The sequence below is a fragment of the Athene noctua genome, chromosome 27 (assembly GCF_965140245.1).
Source record: "Athene noctua chromosome 27, bAthNoc1.hap1.1, whole genome shotgun sequence".
Lineage (NCBI taxonomy): Eukaryota > Metazoa > Chordata > Aves > Strigiformes > Strigidae > Athene > Athene noctua.
Genome location: NC_134063.1, coordinates 2,794,167 through 2,818,460, shown reverse-complemented (window position 1 = coordinate 2,818,460; position 24,294 = coordinate 2,794,167). Strand labels below are relative to the sequence as shown.

General features: G+C 52.1%; 1 protein-coding gene across 1 annotated transcript; it reads left to right on the top strand.

Moving 5' to 3' along the window:
- The first annotated feature begins 134 nt into the window (after positions 1-134).
- TMPRSS9 (transmembrane serine protease 9) lies at positions 135-24,236 on the top strand. The gene is made up of 20 exons (XM_074928248.1): positions 135-221; positions 9,104-9,255; positions 10,119-10,246; positions 10,693-10,760; positions 11,181-11,359; positions 12,482-12,523; positions 12,832-12,945; positions 13,520-13,691; positions 13,930-14,204; positions 14,373-14,509; positions 15,687-16,002; positions 16,798-16,969; positions 18,372-18,643; positions 19,222-19,358; positions 19,946-20,285; positions 20,384-20,500; positions 21,221-21,392; positions 21,703-21,968; positions 22,490-22,626; positions 23,111-24,236. Exons 2-20 carry the CDS (start codon positions 9,132-9,134, stop codon positions 23,270-23,272), a joined length of 3,330 nt encoding a protein of 1,109 aa, XP_074784349.1. The 5' UTR covers positions 135-221; positions 9,104-9,131; the 3' UTR covers positions 23,273-24,236.
- The last annotated feature ends 58 nt before the right edge of the window (positions 24,237-24,294 follow it).

Here is a 24,294-nt window from a genome sequence, read left to right as displayed (position 1 = left end):
CCCCAAAGTCCGGTGAAGAACCAAACCAGCTTTTCAGGGTGAATGGTTTCTGCTTCTCAGCCTGTGCCTTTAAGCCCGGTGTGCAAACTCCCCCCTCCCCTGCAGCCTCCCCCCGGCGGCGTGGGGGCAGTCCCGGGGGAGCGCCGCGCAGGGCGGCTCCGCGCCCGCGGGAGAAGGGTTCTGGGGAAGAAGAGCTGGTGGCAAAGGGAAAGGCGAAGCAGGTGAGTTCCTGCTACTTCTTAACCATCCTTTTTGTTTCCTTCAAGGTGTTGGGCGCTTCTTGGCTCGGGTGGGGAGAGAGCAAAGCCCGCACCTTGTCTGCTAAGGGCCCCCACCCGTGGGCGCTCCGCGCACCCCGTCCAGCGCCGCGTCCCAGCGCTGGGACCGCGGCCGCGGCCGGAGGGCTCGGGCCATCCCTCCTCCTCCTCCTCCTCCTCCTCCTCCTCCTCCTCCTCCTCCTCCCCGGGCAGGGTTAGGCTGGGTTTGCTGCCGGCGCTCCGGGATTGCCGGACGAAAGGGAATTTGAAACTACTCCATCCCGCTGAATTTTCCCCCCATGCTTGGGGAAATTTCTCCTGCTTTGCTGGCTCTAAGGAAACTGCTGGTTTCTGAGTTTATCGCCTGGTGGGGCAAACGCCTAATCTTTTATTTAAAGAGATGCAAATAACTTCAGTGCTTCCTTTTTAGCTGCCTATGGCTAAATAAGTTTCCTTATGTCATCCTGGAGTGCTTTTTGGTGTTTTTCGATTCCATCTGACTCTAAAATGACCCGGGGGAGGTTGGGAGCGTTTTGCACAAACGAAGCGGTGATGCTGGAGGGGATTTTTTTTTTTTCTGTCAGACCAAAGGAACTGGCCGCAGAAATGGGCTCCTCATTAGAATGTCTGTGGAAGTTGGACATTTCCACCAGTTGCGCCCTGCAGGTTGTATTTCTGTAGGACGTTTCATCTTTTATCTGTGAAGCAGCGTGTCTCCAGCTGTACCAAGTGTGTGATCCAAAGGATGCGCATTGGTGGAACGGGATCTCTGGACCCTCTTCTCTGAAAGTACTGGTTAAGGAGGAACGTCTTAGTTTCTTTAACACTCTGGAAACCAAACGTAGAGAACGGTCTACGTTATTTAGAAGCTGTAATGAATTCTGAAATATTCTAGAAAAAAAGTTCAGGGTACTTCATGGGAAATAAAGAGTGCGGCTTTAGCTGTCATGCAGACCTAAACGCTAAAGTAGGCAACATCCCTGTGAAAACTGTGAGCAGTTTTGACCTTGGCGTGGGACAAATCTTGTAGCAACTTCCATGGGCTTGGAGCAGCAGCATTTTAGGAGCTCAAGTAAATGTTTCTGTGGCTGTCCGGTGCTTTGTTCCGACGGCTGAAGGACGGGGCTTGAGCGTGCTGGCACACTGCTTTGCACCCCCTTCTCTTCCAGCCGTGAGGCTGCCCTGCAGAGCCCCGCACAGCCCCCGCGTTCTGCCCAGGGAAGGGCCCTGTGGGCGAAGGTGCCAAGCGAGGCAGCGCAGGGTCTGAGCAGCCCGGGTGTGCCAGCACTCTGCGGCCTGTGCTTGGGGACGGTCTCAGGCAGGAGGGGCTGACCGAAGCTGTGCACGGGTCCCACAGCCTCAGCACTTGAGTTTAGGAGATGACGCTGTCCCGTATCAATACGTGTAGAGTTTCATTCCGCAGCCTCAGAAGTCAGTGACAAAAAATCCCATTGACTCAGATGCTGTGAGTTCCCTGCTGAACTGACGTCTTTCATCACTGGCTGGTTTCTCTGTGTGAATTCTGCCTTTGAGGGAGCATGCGTTGCAGATGGCTGGTTTCAGGGTAGCATGGGCATTTTGTGCCCGTGAAGTTAATGCCTACCTGTCAAACTGTAATGGCAGCTGAAGCTGGGTACAATAAAATGTCATTTACACATTGCTTCTAATGTATGTAAGCCAGTAAGAAAGAATAGAATGTGATTACGTGCAAAACGAAGGCATCTACTTTAGCCCCTGTTCCTCCAAGAACCTCTGGTCCCAGTATGTCCACTAACTTCATCAGGACCAAGATTTTGCCCGCAGCCAGACAGTGTCCAAGGAAGGAGGGCGGTTGTCACGAAAGGAAATGCCATGAGTTAAGCATGTGAGTTTTTCTTGGCCATTCATGAGCTGAAAAGTATTGAATTATATAGTGCTCCTATTGTGAAAAGTTACTGGACAAAAATGGCACTTCCTTGCTTACTGGATACTCCCCGTGTGGATTCAGTATTTACTATCTGTACCGAGTTGCCAAGCCAGCACAGCTGGGGGGGAGGAGGGCAGCCTTTATTTTACTGTGTAATCCATGGCTAAAAGTTTAAAAAGTAATTGCGGGTACAAATCTGCCTGGTACTCTGTTACCAAAGGGAGAGCTCAGGGCTGAGTGGCTCCAAGGTGGAAATGATGTTAGAGCCTTTGTTCCTGGTGATAATACCAGCGCTGGGGAGCTCAGCCTGTCTGTCATGTCCCAGCTGAGACTGCAGAGCTGGCAGGCAGGGAGAGGATCTTCTTACTTGTAAATTGAGAGACATTTGAAGTCCAAGAGGGACAATAAACAAGGCCCGCACAGTGTCATTGGGCTTGCCGAGAGCAGGACTACAGCTGAACCAGAGGCACCTCCTCGAGGAGTGCTGCAAGCGAGCAGGCCTTCAGGATTGTCCCAGAACTGGGTGGCAGGGACTGGTATCACCTGGAGCAGTTTGTTCACTTGCAGGCTGCTGGCGCTCTGGAGGCTGACAGCACTGGGGGACTCTTTCCTCACTTAACCTCGATGGAAAAGAGGCGTCCTCAGCCCAGGGACTGCAGCCTCTTAGGGGACAGTGTTTCTTTCTGCTTAGAAGTAGGGTCTAGCCTTTCAAACGCAGCAGGGCCCCACTCAAGGTTAACCCACAGAGAGGTGGGGATCGTGCACAGCTCTGCACGACCAGTTACAAAAGCTGGAGATGGGTTAAACCAAAAGGATTAAAGAAATACAGTGTTGGGTCGTTCGAGGAACCAGTCTGGTGGCAGGAGATCCTCATGCCACATGGAACAAAAAGGCCACGTTAGCCAAACCTGGCTTGACTGTGTCTGCTGATCGTGTGGTTTGTGTTTGCTCATGAAGGCACTGCCTGCTCCAGCTGGCGTGATGCTGAGCAGCTCAGGCCTTTATGTCTTCTACCAGCTGGCTGCTGTTTCTCCACGGGCTTTTTTCTCATGGTGTATCATCACCTCATCAGAAGATTTAAGACATATGGGCTCACTGGGAAGCAACAGTTTTATTCCAGCACTCCCTTCCTTCTCTGGAGCCCCACTCCCGGTGCAGCCCTGAGGTGCCCTCAAGCCGTAAGGGGGATCTGGCACACGGTTCTTGGCCTCTCCAGACTGACACGTCCTCGCACTGCACCACCACCCAACAGATGGGTACCTCTGGTTATAAGTCCACTCCCCTAGGAAAATATTCTACCTTCTATCAGTAACTGCTGCTACAATTGGCTGAGTCCCATTTGCACACAAATTTCCAGCTGTAAGGAAAAAATTACAAGGCTTGATCCCATTTTAACTGAGATATTTGGGTTTCAGTGTTCTCAGCAGCAGGTTCTGCCAGCAGAGCTGTTTGCACACCCATATCTCTTCATCTCCTCTGGTCATGCTTCTGCTTTTGCTTACTACAAGTGACCATCTCCTCTCTTCTGCTCAGACTCGTGGTTTTGTGGTACAGATGTGCTTTGTTTTTCTGGCCCCTGTGATTTTGGATGGTGAACCCACCGACTGAGGCATGTTGGAGTCTACTTTTTCATTTTGGGCTTTCTCCTTCTGGAGGAAGGTGATTCTGCTTCTGCTGTACTCCTCCTCTGAAGTGCCACAAGCCTTATCTTGGTGATAAAATCATTAGTCCCTCACTCACCTTTGACCAAATGCTCAGTTCCTGAGGTTGCAGGTGGTTGCTGCTGATCTTGTCTGCCTCAAGCAAGTAGCATATTTTTCATACCAGTGCCATCGTTTCGCAAGGCTCTGTCTGGGTGAGGGCTTACAGGCATGACCTTAGACCATGAGACAGTTTTACAGCCCTTATGTCTGAAGGCTCAGCACACACAGCATTGCTGTGTTAAGAGTCAGACTACCCTGTAATGGTACCAACGTAATGTGGGCTAAAGCAAATGTTTTATTAACACTTGGTTATCCAAATGGTTGCAGCATATCAGCTGCCCTTTATAATCACAGTGTTGGAGGAAACCATCCAAACAAGCTAGAATATAGAAATGCAGCACAAAGGGCAGCCTGGCCTCTGCCGTCTGAGGACATCGGGGTTTTTTCTCATTTGTTATCGGTAAATGAAGTTGACTTTTGAAGACCTGGGTACCACGTTTTTTTTCTGTGTTTCTTTCCCTGTTTCTTTCCTCTGGTGAACAACAGACCACAGGGGCTTGGCTTGTGTCCTCATGCTGGAGGGCTGCTGCTGGGGGCTGGCAGACCCCAGGGGCAGCAGAAGCTGGAGAAGAGCAGGGGGGAGCCTGGGGCAAAGCACTGTGAGACCGGGGTGGGAGCATTCCTGGTCTGAAGGGAGGGAGACAAAGCGTGGAGAGCTGGAGAGGGCTGGGAAGATGGAAGGAAAGGCCTCAGTGTGAAAACATGAAGATAAAGGGAGCAGAGGCAAAGGAAGAGAAATACTGAGTAGTGGAAGACAAGAGGCTGGGGAACATGGAGGTAAATGAAGGAAAAGCAAGGCCTTTTGCTGGGCAGCCGTCAGCAGCGTGCTGGGAGCTCACCACTGCACGTCAGCCGCAGGAGCTGTTACATTTTACAAGGAGCCAGTTTCTACCTAAAACCAGAACAGGCACAAAATTTGTGCAGAACAGCTGTGCTCTCCGGGGCAGTCTGTGCCCGGCACAGGGCTCACCGGGCTGAAACGGAGAGCCCTGCCACGGGGAGGCTGCGATCGGTGCCCAGGGCGCCGGCAGGGACCCCGGATCCCCTCATCCCCTCCTGGCTTGGGCATGAGATGGGCTCCGACCCGCGCCGGCAGCACACGTGTGCTCACACACACGTGCACACACACACATGCATCCTCACACAGGCACGCTCACACAGGCACGCTCACGCACACGCATCCTCACACACACACACATCCTTACACACACGTGCTCACACACACATCCTCACACGCATGTGCTCACACACGTGCATCCTCACACACACACATCCTTACACACACATGCTCACACACATGCATCCTCACACACTTCATCACACAAACACACGTGCTCACACATACACGTGCTCACACACATGCTCACACACAGGCATCCTCATGCACACACGTGCTCACATACATGCATCCTCACACACATGTGCTCACACACGTGTGCTCACACACACGCATGCTCACGCACACGCGTGTGCTACTTTCTTGTCCTCCTTGATGAGAAGAGCAGGCGTTGGTGTGTTTGGCTAATTAGAAGATATATTACGGATAAACAGTTATTTGTACCATTTCACTTTGTATTTTGAAACTTCCCTGCCTGAACCAGTTGAGAAATTAACACACATCTTCCAAGGAAATCCTACGGAATGACTCAAGGCTGCCTTGGGGCAAACTTCGGACTCCCATGGAGAAAACAAACCCTGAGCTGCCAAGAAGGAGAAGAGCAGAGCTAGTGCCATCTCCCAGGAATCTCGGCAGGTCCTTAGGAACAGCCAGATGGTTATTTTCACAGGACAGTTCTTGTTGACTTTCTCTGTAGCACATTTTACACGCCTTCTCTGCCAAAATGAGTGAGAAGAAACCCCCCTAATACAGCACTGGGAGGACTCTCTTAGATCACTGAGTTTCCCCCCTGTCTCGCTATCAGGGGCATCGTATTTTATAACTACTCACAATTTATAATCTGACAAAAAATGATAAACGTGCTTTTTCTTCTCAACATTCCTACTGGAAAATCCTGTTCCTCTGACTCCTAATACTCTCCTAATTTCTGCCCCCACTAAATCTGCTTTTCGCTCATCTGATTATATGCAACATTTTTCAACGTATATAACTCCTTGCTACTTCTCTCCATTATGTATTTATAGATGGTCCTTATTTTCTTTCACTAAAACAATTCCAGTCTCTATTTCATTTTTGCAAGACGGGCTTTCCATTTACATGTCTTTTTAATACTTCTTCAACTAGCACCACTCACACCAAACGGAAACAAGCTTTCCTTAATGCTAAAAGGGAGAGGAAAGAAGATGAGTTTTGATTGTTTTGGGAAGTAGAAGGCTTCTCTGTCTCTAAATATATTTTCCAGTTAAAATGCCAATGCAATCAATAATATGAACTTCTTTCTAGGGTCCAAAGTGCCTTTTATTGTCGTATGGCCTTTTCTGTGCAGCCAAGATTAGTTTAATCTAACTTGTATTGTCAAAATAACACCCAGCCATACCCAATTTTGTCTGTGATGTTAATTTTTTTCTCAGACGCTGTTGTCCTACCTTTAAGCAGTGGTAGTAAGACCACCATTGAACTGGTCAGTGTATCTGGACTAGATTTTTTAGCTTCCATGTTCAGCATACTGCAGGAGAGCTGGTGATGCTAAAACTCACTGAAAAAGTGGAGGAGGGATTGCTCGTCTGTATGTATTCAGGTCACAAGGACCACTGGAAAATATGTTTCCTACCTGTCAGCTCTTAGCCAGAGCTGAACTGTCCAGTGGAGATGCTGTTAGCAAAACACAGGGGCTCAAAGTGCCAGTCTCTGCCAGGCTCTGTTACAGCCGAAAAAGAGTATTTGGAGGTGTGTTTGAAAAAAAAAAAAGTGGTAATCTTGGACAGACTCTCCCTTCTTCTCCCCTTTCTCTCTGTCTGTTGCCTCACAAAGAAGTGACCTTTTAAAATCTCTTATCTAGAAGCTTCAGTTTAAAGCGCTCCTGAGGCCTCTTGGAAAACACTGAAAAGCTCTTCTGAAACATTGCTGCTGCTCCCTGTGTCCTGGGTGCCTTTCTTCCCTCTTTCTCTTTCATTGCTAGATGTATTTGCATTAGAAAAGGCTGTTCCTTCGCAGCTTCCCTGCTGGCTGAAGTCACCCCTGACTTACAGCATCAGTAAGTAGCTGCTGTCCCAGCCCAGCCGCTCACATCTCCTGACCTGCCAGGAAGTGGCCAGTGCAGATGTCCCTCCACAGGACAGAATTTGGGACTCAGGAAGGAAAAGCTGAATGGATTTTATTTCTTGAAGCTGTCTATATCTAAGCAGAGTAAATCTGAGAGATTAATTTGCCTTGCCAAGACTCTTTTTCTATGACCTGTAAATCTAAAGTTTCCCAGCAGCTACAGGACGAGTCCTCAGAAAACCCACTCTGAAGCTGAGGAACTTTGGATCTTTGGCCGGGAAGGTTGGACTTCCATGGATTTCATCTCTGACCAACCAAATAGTCTTAAACTTTCGTGTGCTGAAGGGAAGGGTTGCGTGTCTTCTTCCTACCTGTGGGGGAGGAATATTAATCCAGTAATTTAATACATTTTAGGGCCAGAGGAAATCAGTGCCCCTTCTTGTGTCGTTAGGCTTCTCGCAAAAAGTAACATGACTGAAGTAAGGCTGATGATAGAGTGATTGTGGAGTGACTGCAACATATCCCAGGCTGTTTCATCCCTACAAATATCCAGTTATTGATGACGTGCAAAAAGAAGGACAGCCACAGGCTAGCTTGTACTAGGCAAGAGCGCAGACAGAAAAATAAGGTAAGTGCCCTATTTTTGGCACTTCTGAGATCACATTTGGAGTACCATGTTCTGTCTGAGAATGCATGGAAAGCATTGACATACTGGAACAAGTCTGGCAGAGGCCACTGAGTTGATCTTGGGATGCAGGAAAGATCCCATGAAGGGGCTTTGTTTCCTGTGCAGGGTGTTTGTACCACTGGAAGCAAAATACTGGAAGCATCAGTGCCAGCACTGACCACAGGGAAGGAGAAACTGCTCATCAGGGTGGTAGCAGAGCTGTAATTAAAGAACATATTAATTACTCTGCATTACTAGGCACTGGGAGCTCTCTGCTAAACACTGCTGTAGTGAGTTTTGTCATTCACTGAATTTACTGACTGTGATTTTAAATTTCCTTCACAATTCTTGCAAAAATATGAAATAGCATTGGGCTGTGTCCGAAACCTCAACCTCAAATCTGCCTCAAACAACTACAGGGTGAGGTTTATTGCTTGGCCAGTTTTAATCCGCATAACATATACCATGTTGTAGATGGCCTGGTGTCAGGATTTCAGCAGCCAGGTCAGAATGGTTCAGGAGAAGCAGCCAAGGATTCTTGACTTCTTGGCTTTGGTACGTTTACTAGCCAGAGTCCCAGGCAGGTCTGGCTCCACAGCTCTCTATTCAGACTCCAGAGTTTCATGTTTAAGGATGTGACTGCATCTAGTCTTGTAATATGCAGGCCTGTTAGATTACTCAGAGATAAATGTACTTTCCAACTTAACTGTTCCACCTGCTACTGCAGCTCCGTGATTCCTGAGCAGCACCAAAGCATCTGATAGTGACAGTGGTTGGTTTTAGGATCCTCGCTAGGGGCGATGTCTTAAGGCAGAAAGAGCAAGCCAAGATGTTAAGCCCAGTCCACACTCAACCCTTGCTATGAGCTGGTGTCCGAGTTCACCCTGGCATGGCAGGTGGTAGGACCTTGAAACCCCGCTGCTAAAGCAAGCCTGGGGACTGCCTGCTGAAGAGCAGGTACCACCTGCTGCGCTGGCTGGACCCCGCGGCAGGACCCGTGGTGCTGCGCTCGCCCAGAGCTTGTGTCACCAGAAGTGCCTGTGCAGGGCGTGGAGGTGGAGGTTACTCACAGCAGACATGGCCGTACTCAGCGGTGACCTCCTAGAAAGAAAGGGAAGAGGAACCAGGAAGGGAGGGGCCATCCCATGGTTGATGTGTTCAGCTCCTACAACCTGGATGTATTAGTGAAATCTCCAGACTGCAGCCTGAGGCACATTCAGGGGGACACGGTGTGGATCCACCCTTCCACTTCTTGTGATAATGCACTAGTTGGGAGCTCCTGGGGTAACCACAGCTGGCATGTCACGTTCCATCCAAATCTTGTCCTTTTCCTCCTCTTCTTAATCACAGGGGCCATCTGTAGAGCTGCTCAGGAAGCATGGACCAGGTGAAGCCAGCGCTGGGCACCCGGAGCAGGGGGCTGAGGGCCGGCTGCTGGAAGGTCACAGCGGCTGCCGCCGTGGTGGGCAGTGTGACAGCCCTCTACCTGGGGATCCTGCTGGGTGAGTGTGCCCCTGCCTATGTTCTTTCAGTTTATCTTCTACAATAAAGAAATGGTCTGCACAGCTCACAGTCCTCATTGCAAAAACCCTCCAAAGCCGCCTGCTGAGGATGAGATCTCTCCTCACACACACACACACAAACTGCAAGGACTACAGTCAACTCATGTTCTGAATATCTGACTTTAAAGCACTTTATCTCCAGTGTCACATGCCACACATGCTGTTTGTCTCCTCTGATCTCTCCCTGTGACTCCCAAATTCCCTGTCACTACTTCACTGCCCCAGCCCTCTGCTGTCAGAAGCTCTTGCAGCCACTGACCGCTGCCTGTTTTCCTGTCCCTCTCCAGAGCATGGCCACCATCTCCTTGCCTCTCCCACCTCCCTCCTCTGCCTCTGGTGCCCCATGGCCAGATGTCACCTCAGGCCCCCACCCCAGTGTGGACCCCAGCCTGCCATGGCTGACACATCCCACCACCACAGCTCTACTGTACAGGACCACTTTCTAAGCTGGCTTCGGTGCCCAGCGTGCTTTCCCCAGCCTGTTCCTGCAAGGATGGAGCCAATCTGGGATCGCACTGCCAGGTTGTACCTATCTGTCATGAACTTTTGTCTCAGGCTTGACAAAACCCCACCATTTTCAAGTTCAATTTAGTCCAGTGCAAAATTCTCCTATTGCATGTGTGTAGGGTAGCCCAGCCCAGCCATGGGGCACCCCCAGGGGGTGGTCAGGGACAGTTGAGCTGCTCAAACCAGGGGGGTCTAAAGGACACGATGAGACCCACGTTCCAAAGCTGGGTCCAGCCACGGCCCCAAACCTCCGCCTGTCCTTTGTGCCCGTGGCAGACACTCTCCCTCTCTGGCAGCCTGTCATCCCGCGGGAGAGACCAGCTTTGAGCACACAGTGGAGCTGCGAGGAATCACGTTCAACAGCAGCTTACAGAGAGAGAACTCCGACTACTACAGGGTGCTGACACCCGCTCTGGAGAGGCTGGTGAGTTGATCTGGGCTTGCCAGAAAAGACTTGGGAAAGACTGTGGTGGTTCGCCAGGGCCCAGCTCAGCTGTCCTCATTCAGCAGAATCTGTATGCCAAGGGCAGGAGAAAAACAGGGATTTCTTAAACAACAGCAGGGTACACTGAGCTGCACTACGAGAGGCCCCATCAGGGCTCTCAGGGACATTTGTGGAGTGGGAAATGTGTGCTCAGGTCTGTTCCTTGCAAAAGAGAAGGAAGGCATAAAGGAGGGATGTGCTGCCTCATGCTCTGAGCCAGGGAAAAGGGATACAGGAGCTGAACACAGTGCTCCTGCTGCCTGCAGAGACAAGACAAGATGCTTCAGCTCACTCCAGCTCCCTGCAAAATCCCAGGCATCATCTAGTCCCATCTCCCTGGGGTCTTCTGCCCAGTAAGTGTGTGACCATCATTCTTTGCTTTGCAGTTTCTGTCCAGTTTCCAGGACTCCCAGCTGGACTGGAGCTGCACCGGTTGCACCATCCTGGGCTACAGGTGAGTGTAGGCAGCAGTCTCGGCAGGCTGAGCAGCTCGTGTTTCAGAGCATTCTGACAAGCTCCACCAAGAAGGTGAGCTCACACCTGTGTTCTTGTTCAAAACTAGTACAAAGAGAAGCTGCTTTTTGGTCAAGGCTGAATTTTCTTCCGGGATGACACCGACATTCTGGATTTTTTCATTTAGAAATGCAGTCAGAAAGGCAGAGGAGAATGACTTGTTCAACCAAAGCTGAGCTTTGGGCCAAAGAAAAAAATGCAAATGACCATTTCAACCCAGAGCGCATCTCCAGAGAAACTTGCACCTTAAATTATTAAGAATTAGTTTTGTTTCCCTTGAGTTCCCTGTAGGCAGCTAGCACAAGAGCCTGTCCCTTGTACTGACCCTGGAGCCAACGTACCCATTAATTCTGTCTTCCAGCAGGAATGGAAACTCGAGCGTGATCGTCCGTTTCCGCCTCCGCTTCGCCCCCCAGGATTCCCAGGCCCTGAGCTCTACCATGGAGCAGGAAGCTCTCAGGCACGGGCTGGCCACTGCCCTGCACAAGCAGGGTCTCTCCCTGGCTGCCTACGGCACTATATCCTCAGCTTCTCTCACAGGTGTGTTCCTCACGCAGCCGCCGGGCAGCCGGAGCAAGGTGCCCTGTGCTTGCTCCAAAGGTCACACTGGCAAAAACACAAACTGTGTCTCAGCCAAACGGTTGCAGGGCTTTGGCTCTGGATGTCCAGTCAAGGCTTCGTGCCCAGCAGCGATGTTAGAAATGGAGATGCTGCCAGACACCAAGCAAAGATTGGTGTTATCCCAGGAGTTACCATCTTCACCAGGCAGCAGCAGAAACATGCCTGGATCTTAGTGGTTGCTCAACAGACATTTGTGGGGAGTCTCCAGCTCCCCCTCCAACACTCATGCTTGTCCTGCTGCTCTCTGCCCTGCAAGAGCATCTTTGGGGGCCCTGCAGCAACAACAGAGCCTAAAGCATAAGTGGCGGCTTCTTTGGCTTTTCTTGCAGCACCAGGAACCAGCCTGAGGGGTAAGAGGTCAAGCTTCAGGAGGTTAATTGCTGGGTTGTCTGCACCTACAAGTGCGTAACAGCCCTTAGGCAGTCCTCGGGGTTGTAGCAATAATTTCTGCTTAGGTAGGTATTTATCATATTTGAATTATTCTCTGAAACCACCTGACTAGAAATTCTCCTTCAGTGACTGCGGAGTTGCACGTGACTGTAGGACTCCAGGCCCAGCAGATTTAAAAACCACGTGCGTCTGGGAAGCACGAAGGTGTGGGCTCCTCTGCAGGTTCCTCTGAGCTCCCTGCGGCACTGGGCAGGGTCCCTGGATCTTTGGGAGCCTTTGGAGGGTGCACAGACACCCTTGGCTTTAGACAACAGCCCTGCATAGCTTCAGCCTTGGAGCCCTCTCCTGGGAGGCAGCCACTGCCACAGCTCCTGGGAACGTCCCCCTGCCCCTGGGATGGCTCCCGAAGCCTGTGGGGCTGTTCTGCGCTGGGCTCTGTGCCTGGGGTGGGACAAACTGGGGCAAGGGAACTGGGCCAGGAGCTCACTGCTGGCTGCGGGGCAGGGAAAGCGATGGCCAGGCAGGAGGAGGAGATGAATGAAGCCCCTGCCAGCCCTGGCCCGGGAGCAGCACAGTCCACAGGAACACACAGCTCTTGTGCCCCCGACGGGGACACCCCCACTGATCCCCGTTCCTTCCGCTTTGTCACAGGTCCCAGTGAGGTTTCTCCCCCCAGACCTGGACTGAAATCAGGTAAGAGCCAGGCAGCAGGAAGAGCCGTCTGCCCCAGCTGCCCTCTGCAGCCTGACCTGTAGCCTCCTCACCAGTGCCCTGGCTGCAGGTACAAGAGGCGTTTGGGCCCCATTTTGCTCATGGTGGTGCAGGGCCCTGCACCCCTTCACTGTGCAACTCAACAAGAGCTGCAGCTCCATCCTGGAGGGACTGGCACTGCCAGGGAGCAGAGTGACAGGGACGCTCCCGTCATTGCCCCTGGGGAAGCCGGGGGATGGTTGCTGGGGGGCTGTGGAAGTCGGGAGTGACTCGAGCCTTGCTGTCCCCAGAGCGCTGCCCTGGAGACGCCTTCACTTGCCACAACACCCAGTGTGTGTGGAAAGAAAACCCCGAATGTGACGGCCAGAAGGACTGTGCTGATGCCTCTGATGAAAGGGGCTGTGGTGAGTCTCTTGCAGCCGGTCTCCTGGACGTGGGGGACAGGCCCCCCCACTGCTGCAGACCTTGACTGTTATAGCACCACTGGGCTTTTGGGCACTAAGGAGAGCCACGGACATGGCACAGCTTGTCAGGCCAGTAGTAGAGGTCTGCATCAGGATGAGGGGAATTGTACCCTGGAAACATCTTAGTCCCACCAACAGCTGCAAAGGGTCACGGCAAGACCCACGTTCCTGTGGGCTGGGATGCTGGGCAAGCACCACATGCCCACAGGCTGCTGGGAGCAGATCACGAGGCAGTGGCTGAGCTTGTGAAACTAGCCAAGGTGTCTCTCTCTGGAATTTCTTGCTTTAGAAGAGTTTCAGGGAAGATGCTGTGAGTGGCCAGTGCTTTGCCATGCTCTTTTCGAAGCCTGCAGGTTAAAGTCTGCACTGTGACGTCCCTGGCAGTGTCCTGCTGCTTGAGCGTGTGCTGGCAGCATGCACGAAGCTGAAGCAGCTTTTCCCACTTGCCCCTGAGAGCACTTTGCTGGTGCCCAGCGGCGGGATCCTGAGGCGCTGGCTCTCTCCTCCCTTTCAGACTGCGGGAGCCGCCCCGCCATGCAGACTGCCAGCAGGATAGTCGGAGGCTCAGAAGCATCCAGAGGGGAGTTCCCGTGGCAAGTCAGCCTGCGAGAGAACAACGAGCACTTCTGTGGTGCTGCAATCCTCACAGAGAAGTGGCTGGTGTCTGCTGCTCACTGCTTTACTGAGTAAGCGCTAGCCACGCTAGCTTGCCCCCTTGCCCAGTTGCCAAAAGCTGCTGTATCTTCCAGCTCAAGCTCCTGCTGTACCACAGCCCCATCACTCTGGGTTTCCTTCCCCTACCAGGTGAAGCCACGGGGAGCTCCTGCCCTGGAGCAGATGGCAGGATGGGCGGGAGGCAGCAGCTCTGGCTTGGGGGGTGATGCTGTGGCTGCAGGCTCACACGGTCCTGGCTCCCTCTTGCAGGTTTCAGGACCCAGCCATGTGGGCAGCTTACACGGGAACCACCTCCCTGAGAGGCTCAGACAGCGGCACCGTGAAAATGGGCATCGCCCGGATCATCCCCCACCCCTCCTACAACGCTGACACAGCTGACTATGATGTGGCCGTGCTGGAGCTGAAGAGACCTGTGACCTTCACTAAGTACATCCAGCCCGTGTGCCTGCCGGACGCTGGGCATCGCTTCCCCGCCAGCAAGAAGTGCCTTATCTCTGGCTGGGGCTACCTCAAGGAGGATTTCTGTAAGCAGAGTGTGGCAGGAGGCAGAGGTGGGGTGTCAGTGGTGCAGGAGGCACCAGGGAAGGGAGCTCGGGCCGTGCCCTGGCCAGCCGGGGTGGGCTGTAACACGGGCAGCTGGTCCCAGGCAGGGCGCCCTGTGGTGAGCTCACGATTGCATCTTTCTCGTTTAGTGGTGAAACCCGAGTTCCTGCAGAAAGCAACAGTGGAGCTGCTGGACCAGACGCTGTGCTCCAGCCTCTACAGCCACGCTCTCACAGACAGGATGATGTGTGCTGGCTACCTGGAGGGGAAGGTCGACTCCTGCCAGGTAAGCTTTGCTCAGGAAGCCAGCACACCTCCCCGCGTGAGTCTCTTCCCTCCCGGTGTGCCCCAAGCAGCGTTTCAAAATGCAGGATCTGACACCATGGTCACAGTTCCCCCACCAAGGTTTGCGGCCGTGCCTTGGACCCAGGCATGGATCAGAGACTGCAGAACACAAAAATGAGGACACGTTCTCTAGTGCTTAGAGCAGGGCACTGGTGTTTAAGGGGCTCTTTTGGCTAGTTAACTACTTTTCTCTACATTCTGAGCTGTAATCAGGACTGATGCTACCAATGTACCTGGCAGGTCCTCAGATCAAAATCCAGATGGCAAAGGGCAGCAGTGGGAACTAAGACATACACAACAGTTTTTGGTGAACAGCTTGGTGGTCTTCCTAGTTAGCCTTTATCCAGCCTGGAATTGTAAGTGGTCAGCTGGAGAAGGTCCTGCCTCTCACAGTGTGTGGGGAGAGGAGGACTCTGATTTCCATGACTCTCCCTGTGACTTGGCAGGGCCCTTCATACCTGAAGCCACCAGCTGAGCAAAACTGTACTTCTCTGGTGGTAGCACTTCATATTTCTGCACCAAATGCAGCACAAGCACAGAGAAGGGGCCAGGAATGGAAGATTCGAGGCTGGACGTAACCCATCCAGTTAGTCATTACTCACTGAGAGCAATCCAACCCCCAGAAGACACTGCCAGCTTCACAGACACGTGTCTTACATCAGTAACATTCAGTAGTTTGACCCCACAGAACTGACCAGGGAACCATAGGCCAAATCAAGAAAACATGATACAAAGATTAGCCTGGTCTCCCTGGGTTGTGTATCATGCAGTGAACGCCCATCATCTGGCTGTTGAAGGGCTACTGGGCTTAACCTGTAAGAGCAGCAGTTTAACGAATGATTAAACCAGTAGAAATGCTTACCCTGGATTTTATGGAGGATGCCCTTGTGCTCTTCTGGCATATCAAGGGCACAAGGCTACTGCTTAATGCAGGACAGTGAGCCCACACAGGAGCACTCAAAGGCCAACACAGGAGATGCTTCACTCATCACTAGGCTGGAGCAGATAAGCAGAGGTGAGCTGGGATACACGGGGACAGAGAGACCCAGTCTAGCAGAGTGGCCAGGGAGAGCTGGGAGCATCCCCAGGGAGAGCTCACTGTCTGTCTTCTCTTGCAGGGTGACTCTGGTGGGCCCTTGGTTTGCCAAGAACCATCTGGCAAGTTTTTCCTGGCAGGAATCGTGAGCTGGGGAATTGGATGTGCTGAAGCCAGGCGGCCCGGGGTTTACACCCGTATTACCAAACTCAGAGATTGGATCTTGGATGCTATTTCTGCCTTCCCCACCTCCATAGCCAACACTGCCCCTCTCATACACTCCAGCACTAACAGTAACGTGGTCAGCTCTGAAGAGCTCAACACCACCACCGGCGCAGTCCCCACCACTTCACCAGCCCCAGCTGCCAGCAAGCCAGTGACTGCATCAAGACCACCAGGTATGAGCACCTCCAGGGTGGGCACCGTGGCAGGAGGAGTGGCTGGTACAGGTCCAGATGTCAGGTTGGTTCTTTCGTTGAGCTGAAATGACCTGGGGTGGGGTGAGCCACACAACTCTTGCCTAAGTGCTAACGGCCAAGGCACAAGTGAGACGATCTGGCTGCCCTGGCTCAGCCCAGAGCAGCCTGGCAAAGTCACTGAGTCCCTGTGCAGATGAGTTCCATGGGCTTCTCTGCTTATGCGATTGAATGTGTAATTTTGTCTGCTGGCTGTGTAACTGGTCTGCTCCAGCAGGCCCAGGACAGGGTATTAAGACACAACAGCACCTGACACCTGTTCACCACTCTTGTCTGGCACCTAAGGATCTTCCAGCAGCTCAGAGTTTTCACAGCAGCCATAGATCTCCCTGAAGGTAAGGGGGCAGGTGTTGGTAGGATGACCTGTCAGCTCCAAGGAGCCTTCTCAGCAGCTCTGCAGGGAGATACAGGTGTAGGGTATTTTTCTAAATATAGGATGAACTGTTTATCTGGAATGGCAAGGCTAAGAGATACAGAGTTGCTGGTTACTCTGCCTTGCAGAAAGGCACAGGACTAAGGACTTGCCAAGAACAAGGTGCAGAACAGCAGTTAGGGTGAAAGCCCATGTGTGGCTGTGCACGGCTGCTGTTAGGGACCACGAGCAGAAGGCAGGGCTTGGGTCGATGCCTCAGACTTACTGGTTAGAGAGAGCAAAAGTCTCTCCTCACTTGTCTTTTGCTAGGAGTACTCACAAGTCATGCTTTGACTCTTGTTCAGAGTGTGGAGGACGACCTGGGTTCTCTAAACCCAGCAAGATCGTGGGAGGAACAGATGCTTCCAGAGGAGAGATCCCCTGGCAAGTCAGCCTGAAAGAAGACTCAACACATTTCTGTGGAGCCACCATAATCGGGGACCGCTGGCTGCTGTCGGCAGCTCACTGCTTCAATGAGTGAGTCCATCCCTGCCAGCGCTGCTGTCCCCGCTCCCCTGCCCCCTGGCACGTGGCCGTGTAGCCAGACTCACAGCTGTGCCGCTGGGAGTCACTGGGGACAAACAAGAACACACATGGCACATGAATTTTTGTTACAGCCAGAGATTCAGAGTAAAAGGGGGCTTGTGGGGAGGCTGGGGTGGGGCAGGGAAAGGTTAAAGTAGCCTGGGGGGGGAGCAAGGACAACACATCTAATGGGTGGAAAAGGACAGGTGCCACAAGAGACTTTCTTCAAGAAATTTAATTTTAAAAATTGGCTGTAATACAGGAAATAGTGACACATGGTCAGCTGTTAAAGGGAAGACGGTCAGTTCAGTCCTGCACAGTTCTGTTAAACAGCAAGAGCCCAAGCCTAGACTTATTAATAACCTAGATAAATAAAAATTCCTGAAGGCAGAAAAGGTGGGGGACTATGAAGAATTTCAAGACTGCCTTACACATTAAATAACTTGGCAATAAAGCAGCAAGTGAAATGCAAGGTATGCAAGTGTGAAGTGAGGTGCATGGCAGAAGAACAGCGTGATCTGTCTGCAGATGGAATGGTTCTGCATCAGCTTTTGCCATTCAGACAGAGAGCTCAGAAATACCATGGATATTGCCATGAGAACAGCAGTTCTGCGGGCAGTGGCAATTCAAGAGCAAGTGAATGCTAGTAATTATTAGAAAAAAACTGAGATGACCAGCATATTGCTGGTAATCTGCAGCATACCAACTTCTCAGACATTGTGTGCAGTGCTAGAATAATACTGTATTGCTGGAATAATACGGTAAAAAGGCTAACACAAAGATGAGCTGGGTGTGGAACAGCATCCATAACAAACATGACAAAATACATCAGAATAGACTTGGGTAAAGAGACAACTGGGTGGAAGGAAGTGTGTGACAGGGACTATACAATTACAGAGGGTACAAACAGAGTGTTTAGGGAATGACTTTTACTTTTTTTCTAAGATACCAAGTAACCACCAAGACCAGGTGGACAACAATCAAAAGGAAGCAGTTCTTCATAAATGTCATTTAACCCAACGTTTAAAGTTCACATGGGGTTAAAAAAGAATTAAACATAACTCTAGAAAAATCCAAATAACCCCAAAATCCATCAAGATCTTCTGAGTATAGAGACATCATCTCTGTGTCAGAACACTCCTGCAGTCATAGATTTGTGGAGGTGAGGAGAGGGTTACCACGTTTACCTGCTCTTCAGGAGACAGCCAGCACATGCCACTGCTGGAAAGTTTGGGCCTGACTTAGCAGGGCTGAGCTTTTGTGTGCTGGGCTCCGCTTTGGTAAAGTAAGGTTTCAAACACTGGTCATTTAAAATTGTGAGTGAGCATGCATGTTTAAGATTATGTATTTGCAGGACAAATCCAGAGGAGATCGAAGCCCACTTGGGAACGACATCACTGAACGGAACAGATGGGCATGCAGTGAAAGTCAATGTAACAAGAGTGATCCAGCATCCCCTCTTCAACCCTGTTATTCTGGACTTTGACGTGGCTGTACTTGAGCTGGCGAGACCTCTTGTCTTCAACAAGTACATCCAACCCATCTGTCTCCCACTCGCTGTGCAGAAGTTTCCTGTTGGCAAGAAATGCATCATTTCTGGGTGGGGTGACCTCCAAGAAGGGAACGGTAAGCAGTGGTGTGTTTGTTACCGGCTGATTTGCTCCGGAGCAGTGACAGACTCAGCAGCAGAGCCTGTGCCACCACAGTTATTTAGGAGCCACCAGCAAACAAAAAAAAGGACAGAGCAGCTTGGCAGGAACCGGGAGAAAGTAGTTCTCCCATGTTAAGCAAGAGCAGGGCGCTGCCTCAGTGGCAGGACAGTACATCGGCCTCAGCAACCATGCTCAGTTGCAAAGATGTTCCGAGCAATTAGAAAAGGCAAAGGTCCCACTGTAGGAGGAAGGCCTGGGGGTGGCACGTGTGCTACCAAAGAAACCCTACTGTCCCTCTGACAGTTGACCAGGAGCCCACAAGCTCTTAATAGAGAAACTTGCTGCCTGTGTGCAGAATCCTGTGTGCAGAGTTATGAAACTGTGCCCTGGGGGGAGACAGGAGCTTCAGGGCTGCTGAGAGAGTCTCATATAAGACACAATTCCTGCGTGGAAGTAGAGCCTGTTTGCCTGAAATATGTGTTGGGTCAGTCTAAAAGCCATTAGTTCCCACATCTCTCTGCTGCATTCACTAATCCTGTGGTTTTCATGCAGTTACCAAGCCTGAAATCTTGCAGAAAGCCTCTGTGGGCATCATAGACCAGGAGACCTGCAACTTCCTCTACAACTTCTCCCTCACTGACCGAATGATCTGTGCTGGCTTCCTGGAGGGGAAGGTTGACTCATGCCAGGTACGAGTCTGGGATTTCTCTGTTCCTCTGTGGATTGTTCTAGAAAGCTGGGCTAATTCACAGCCTCAGCCACATCCTTGGGAAATGTTTGCTGAGGTGCTGTGGCCAGGCTGTAATCCACATGTATCTTGGCTCAAATAACCCAGCCCACTGCCTTGGAGCTTTAGAAAAGTAAATAAAGCTTTATCAAGTTGAGCATGGCTTAAAGCAACATCCCACTGCTCTGTCTGGCCAGACTGGATGGTCTGGGCTCCTGGATGAAGCAGGTCTCCTCCTGTGGCAGTGAGACAGTGGTAGTCGGTGGTGGCTGTCCCTCACTCGTGGAGAGGTGCTGGCAGGAGCTGTTTTCATGGCAAATGCCACGTGCAGCCAAGTTGAGCCATTGACCCTAATTTCAGCCTCTGCACACTCACGTCTTGCACACACCCTGCAAGGCAGCAGACAGCTCTGTGGGGCTGGAGAAAGAACCGTTTGGGGGTTCTAAGTCCTCCCAGTGTGGCTGAGGGGCAGCTCCACGTAGGTACTCTTGGGAGTAGCCCTCTCGTGGGAGATTGGGCTGAGCAGCCGTTGTTCTGCTTCTTCCTCAGGGAGATTCAGGTGGACCTTTGGCCTGTGAGGTGACCCCAGGAGTGTTTTATCTGGCTGGCATCGTGAGTTGGGGAATTGGCTGTGCCCAGGCTATGAACCCAGGCGTGTACTCCAGAATTACCAGACTCAAAGACTGGATCCTGGATACCATCTCACAGTTGCCCAGTGCTGGTGCAGGCACCCCTGCCAGTTCAGCCATCACTGGAACTACTGCAGCCATCCTCACCCGCCAGCCCAGCACAACAGCTGCGAGTCCAGTCAGCAGAACCACTCTGGCCATGAAGACAACCACAGACATGAAAGAAACCTCCACAGCTCTGAATACCACCCAAACCCCAGGTAAAATTAACAACAGATTTATTGACACGTTGGTAGGAGACCTCCAGCCCCAGCACAGAGGGTACTGAGCAGGCCATGGGTTATCTATTGCCTTCCAGTGGTGCCTTGTACCAGCTTCACCTTTAAGTGTGCCAGCAAGATCTGCATTGGAAAAGAAAATCCTGAATGTGATGGTGTTGTTGACTGCAGCAATGGCTTTGATGAGCAGAACTGTGGTGAGTAGTCCCTGCTTTGCAGCCCTCCCCAGCCTTATTCTGCACTACCCAGACTCCCCAGTACAACCCACCAACTTCCCATGGGCTGTCTGGGGCCTCATGTTGTGCACTGGGGGCCTGGGCCAGCCCTTTGTGGTCCAGGTCCTACATGGTCTGACAGAGCCTGTAACAAGATAAACCTGGATGAGCAGGGACCAAATTTTCTGCTAGAAAATGTGGCTTCTTCTATGCTATAAACAGAATCACAGAATCATCTTGGTTAGAAAAGACCTTGAAGATCATCTAGTCCAACCATTAACCTCACACTGACTGTTCTCAACTACATGTTGAAACACCAGAACCCCTTTCCCAGCACACAGGCCTTCTGGCCAGTCACTCTGGTAGTACCTGCTCCGCACAGCATGGCAGCCCAGATGTCTTGTCCCCCCGGGACTGCTCCTTGGACTGCACCTTCCTTGCTGTGTGACAGCTCAGGCAGTCCATCCAGACTTCCCCTCCTCACGTACCCCATCCCTGCAAGGTGTGATCTGTGATAAGTTCCCAAACCATCCCGTTTGCCAAGCCTTGCCTCAGATGGACGATGGAAATTCATGCCCTCCTACTGCCCTGTGTGTGTCCTGCCAGAAGGCTGCCCCATGGCATGGGCTATGGAAGGAGAGCAGATGACAGCCCTTTCACTTACGGTTACTTAAAATCACGGTGCCTCTTCTTCTGTCCCAGACTGTGGCTCAACGAGTGCTCTGGCCTTCAGCAAGATCGTGGGTGGCAGCACTGCAGCTCGAGGAGAATGGCCCTGGCAAGTCAGTCTCTGGCTTCGGCGGAAGGAGCACAAGTGTGGGGCTGTCCTCATCGCTGACCGGTGGCTGCTCTCTGCAGCTCACTGCTTTGATATGTAAGTCTGAGACGGGCTAGTGAAGCCATCTGGCTCTTGGCCTCACTCCCGTCAGCACACCCACCCTTCCCCTTCCTCGCAGTCCAGCCCCACGGCTGGAGGCACACGCTCCCCGTCACAGATGTGCCCCTTCAGGTGAGCGTGAAGAGGAGTGAGTGGAGCAAAGCCGGGGTGTGTCCACAGTGGGATGGAGAGGGGGGTCCTGGCCTCACCAGTGTGGCCACGGCGCATCCCAGCCCCGCGAGCAGAGGAGCAGCCCCCTCCTTGTGTAGCCATGCTCCTAACATCCAGGTTTGCTGTCTTTCTGCAGCTACAGTGACCCCAGAATGTGGGTGGCCTTTCTAGGAACACCCTTCCTGAGTGGCATTGATGGCAAAATGGAGAAAATATTCCGTATCTACAAGCACCCTTTTTACAACGTCTACAGCCTGGACTACGACGTGGCACTGCTCGAGCTGAGTACGCCCATCAAGTTCAGCAACACCATCAAACCTATATGTCTCCCAGACAATTCACACATCTTCCATGAAGGAGCCAGATGCTTCATCACAGGCTGGGGCTCCACGAAGGAAGGAGGTACTGCCTGAGGGCTCCCTCACGCCCATGCTGGGCCAAGCTAAATGCCATCTACCCCGTGAGACCAAACATCTGCAATTCCCACTCCACTACCCCAAGCACTCCCCATGCCAGGCTGGACCCTGCAGGGGATGCAAACGTGGGCAAGGCCTGGTGCCACCACAGTCTCCTCCCCAGCATGGTGCTCCTCCATCCGTTACACCTCTGCCCTCTTGCAGCCTTCCCAGGCTTTCTACATGCAGCCACTGTGCTCCCCATCCCTGCAGCAGCCGCTCCAGCTGTGCTCCTGCGGTACAAGGACCACCCCGATACCATTTCTGTCTGGTCAGCTGAGACACCTGACAAACCACACACCAAGGGGACCTTTTTGAGCTTGCTCTGCTGGGGAGGACCCAGGCCCGTTTCACTTTCCCAGTGCAGGTCTCTCCCTTTGGCGAGCAAGGCCGCAGAGACCTCGCTCCTACCTGCTGCTGCTTCTCCTGTGCTCTGCCCTGAGCTAACAGTGACACTTGCCTCCTCAGGTCTCATGTCAAAGCATTTGCAGAAAGCAGCAGTGAACATGATTGGAGACCAAGCCTGCAAAAAGTTCTACCCTGTCCAGATCAGCAGCAGGATGGTGTGTGCTGGTTTCCCACAGGGCACCGTCGACAGTTGTTCGGTGAGTGTGAGAGCAGCGAACGCTGCGGCTGGGTCAGAGCAAACCTGTGCAAAGTCCCCGGGTTATATTCTCTCAGGAGGGCTTTGCCCTGCCTCCCCCAGCTCAGCTCCCTGTCCCTCCATCCCCACGGGCTGTTGCCATTGTCCAAGGCCCTTGTGCATACACCTTGCTCTGCCTGCACCAGCCCACGACAGGCCAGGGGGACACACAGAGGTAACGCTGAGCAGGAGACCACAGGGACACCACGGAGCCTGTTCCATGACCCTGTTGTGCCTCTGAACACGCTCTGACATCTTCCAGAATCCCAACTTCAACTGCATGCAAATACATCAACGAGCAGTTGTCCAGCTTGGAAGCAGGCTCCGGGGAGGTGGGGAACAGGATGGGAACTGCCTCTGTGTCCCAGAGAAAAATAACAACTCACAGCTGGGGGGGCTGGGCTGCCTCTTCGGCTTGACACAGGACCCTTTTCCTCTCTCTGCAGGGCGATGCAGGTGGGCCCCTGGCATGTAAAGAACCCTCAGGGAAGTGGTTTCTAGCAGGAATCACAAGCTGGGGCTATGGCTGTGCCAGGCCATACTTCCCTGGTGTCTACACCAAAGTCACAGCTGTCCAGGGCTGGATTGCGCAAAACCTCAAGCTCTGAAGCTGCATTTCACCACTCAGGGAAGGCGACGAATGAGAGGAGTAATTGCTAGAGGATGCACTAACCCCTCAGCTACTGTACTTTTTTTTTGGGATGCTGCAAAGGGGTGAAGATGGCCTGCAGGTATTAAGCAGATGCCAGTGTTGTGTGACCCACTGCAGTTGTGACACCAGGGCATTTGGTAACTGCTTTGCATAGAAAGGTACTATTCTAGACATTTTCTATAAATAAATGAGGCCTGTCCCATCTTAAGACCTGGCCAAACATCCTATGCATTAAAACATGGCCTTTCTAGTTGGAAGGGTGCCTGAAACATCTGCCAGATTCATCTAGTCTGGCTGACCTCTGTCTGTGAGCTGTCATCCCAAAGCCAAGCCAAGAGACAAGTGAACTTTGTCCCAGCCCTGAGTTAGCCCTTGCAGAAGCCTCAGACCCCACTGCCTTGATGGAGCTGTTATGTTGTGCAATGGCTTGTGGAAAGGGTACACTAGTGTTTCCACTCAGTGACTGGTACTAGTAAGCTCAGTGACGATCCCTTGGCTCACCATTTGATCATAAGGCAGGACTTGGATTTAAGACTTCACAGACCCTCATCTGTATTAGAGAATCGGGATAGGCTTCTCACACATCCCCACACACACCCCCAGCTCCCTTTGCATAAGGGAACAGGTGATTAAATCCACGAAGATTGAGATATAGCCACACAGATCACTGTTCTGGGATAAATTCAGAGTGCTGAGATACTGGCCCAAGGATACAACTCCTTCGGTGTGAAGTCAGCCAGCATAAGACACAGAAACATCTTCGTTCGCAAGACAAAACTGCTGCAGAGCTCACGTGCCAAGTCTTAGACATGTCCTCATAGATTCAGCCACCAAAACTGAACAGCAGCCAGTACCCCAAACCCCTTCCTGGTCTTTCACACTGAAGCTCTGCATGTGGGTACAGCAGGAGGTTTCTTCTTTCCCTCCCCAGCTGGCGATGAGATCCACCACTTCCCCAGCTAGAGCACTAGCAAGGTG

Coding starts and splice junctions, on each gene's coding strand:
- TMPRSS9 (XM_074928248.1), top strand. CDS start 9,132: ATGGACCAGGTGAAGCCAGCGCTGGGCACCCGGAGCAGGGGGCTGAGG. Junction 10,247..10,692: donor CACCCGCTCTGGAGAGGCTG/GTGAGTTGATCT, acceptor TTTGCTTTGCAG/TTTCTGTCCAGTTTCCAGGA. Junction 16,970..18,371: donor GCAGCTCACTGCTTCAATGA/GTGAGTCCATCC, acceptor ATGTATTTGCAG/GACAAATCCAGAGGAGATCG.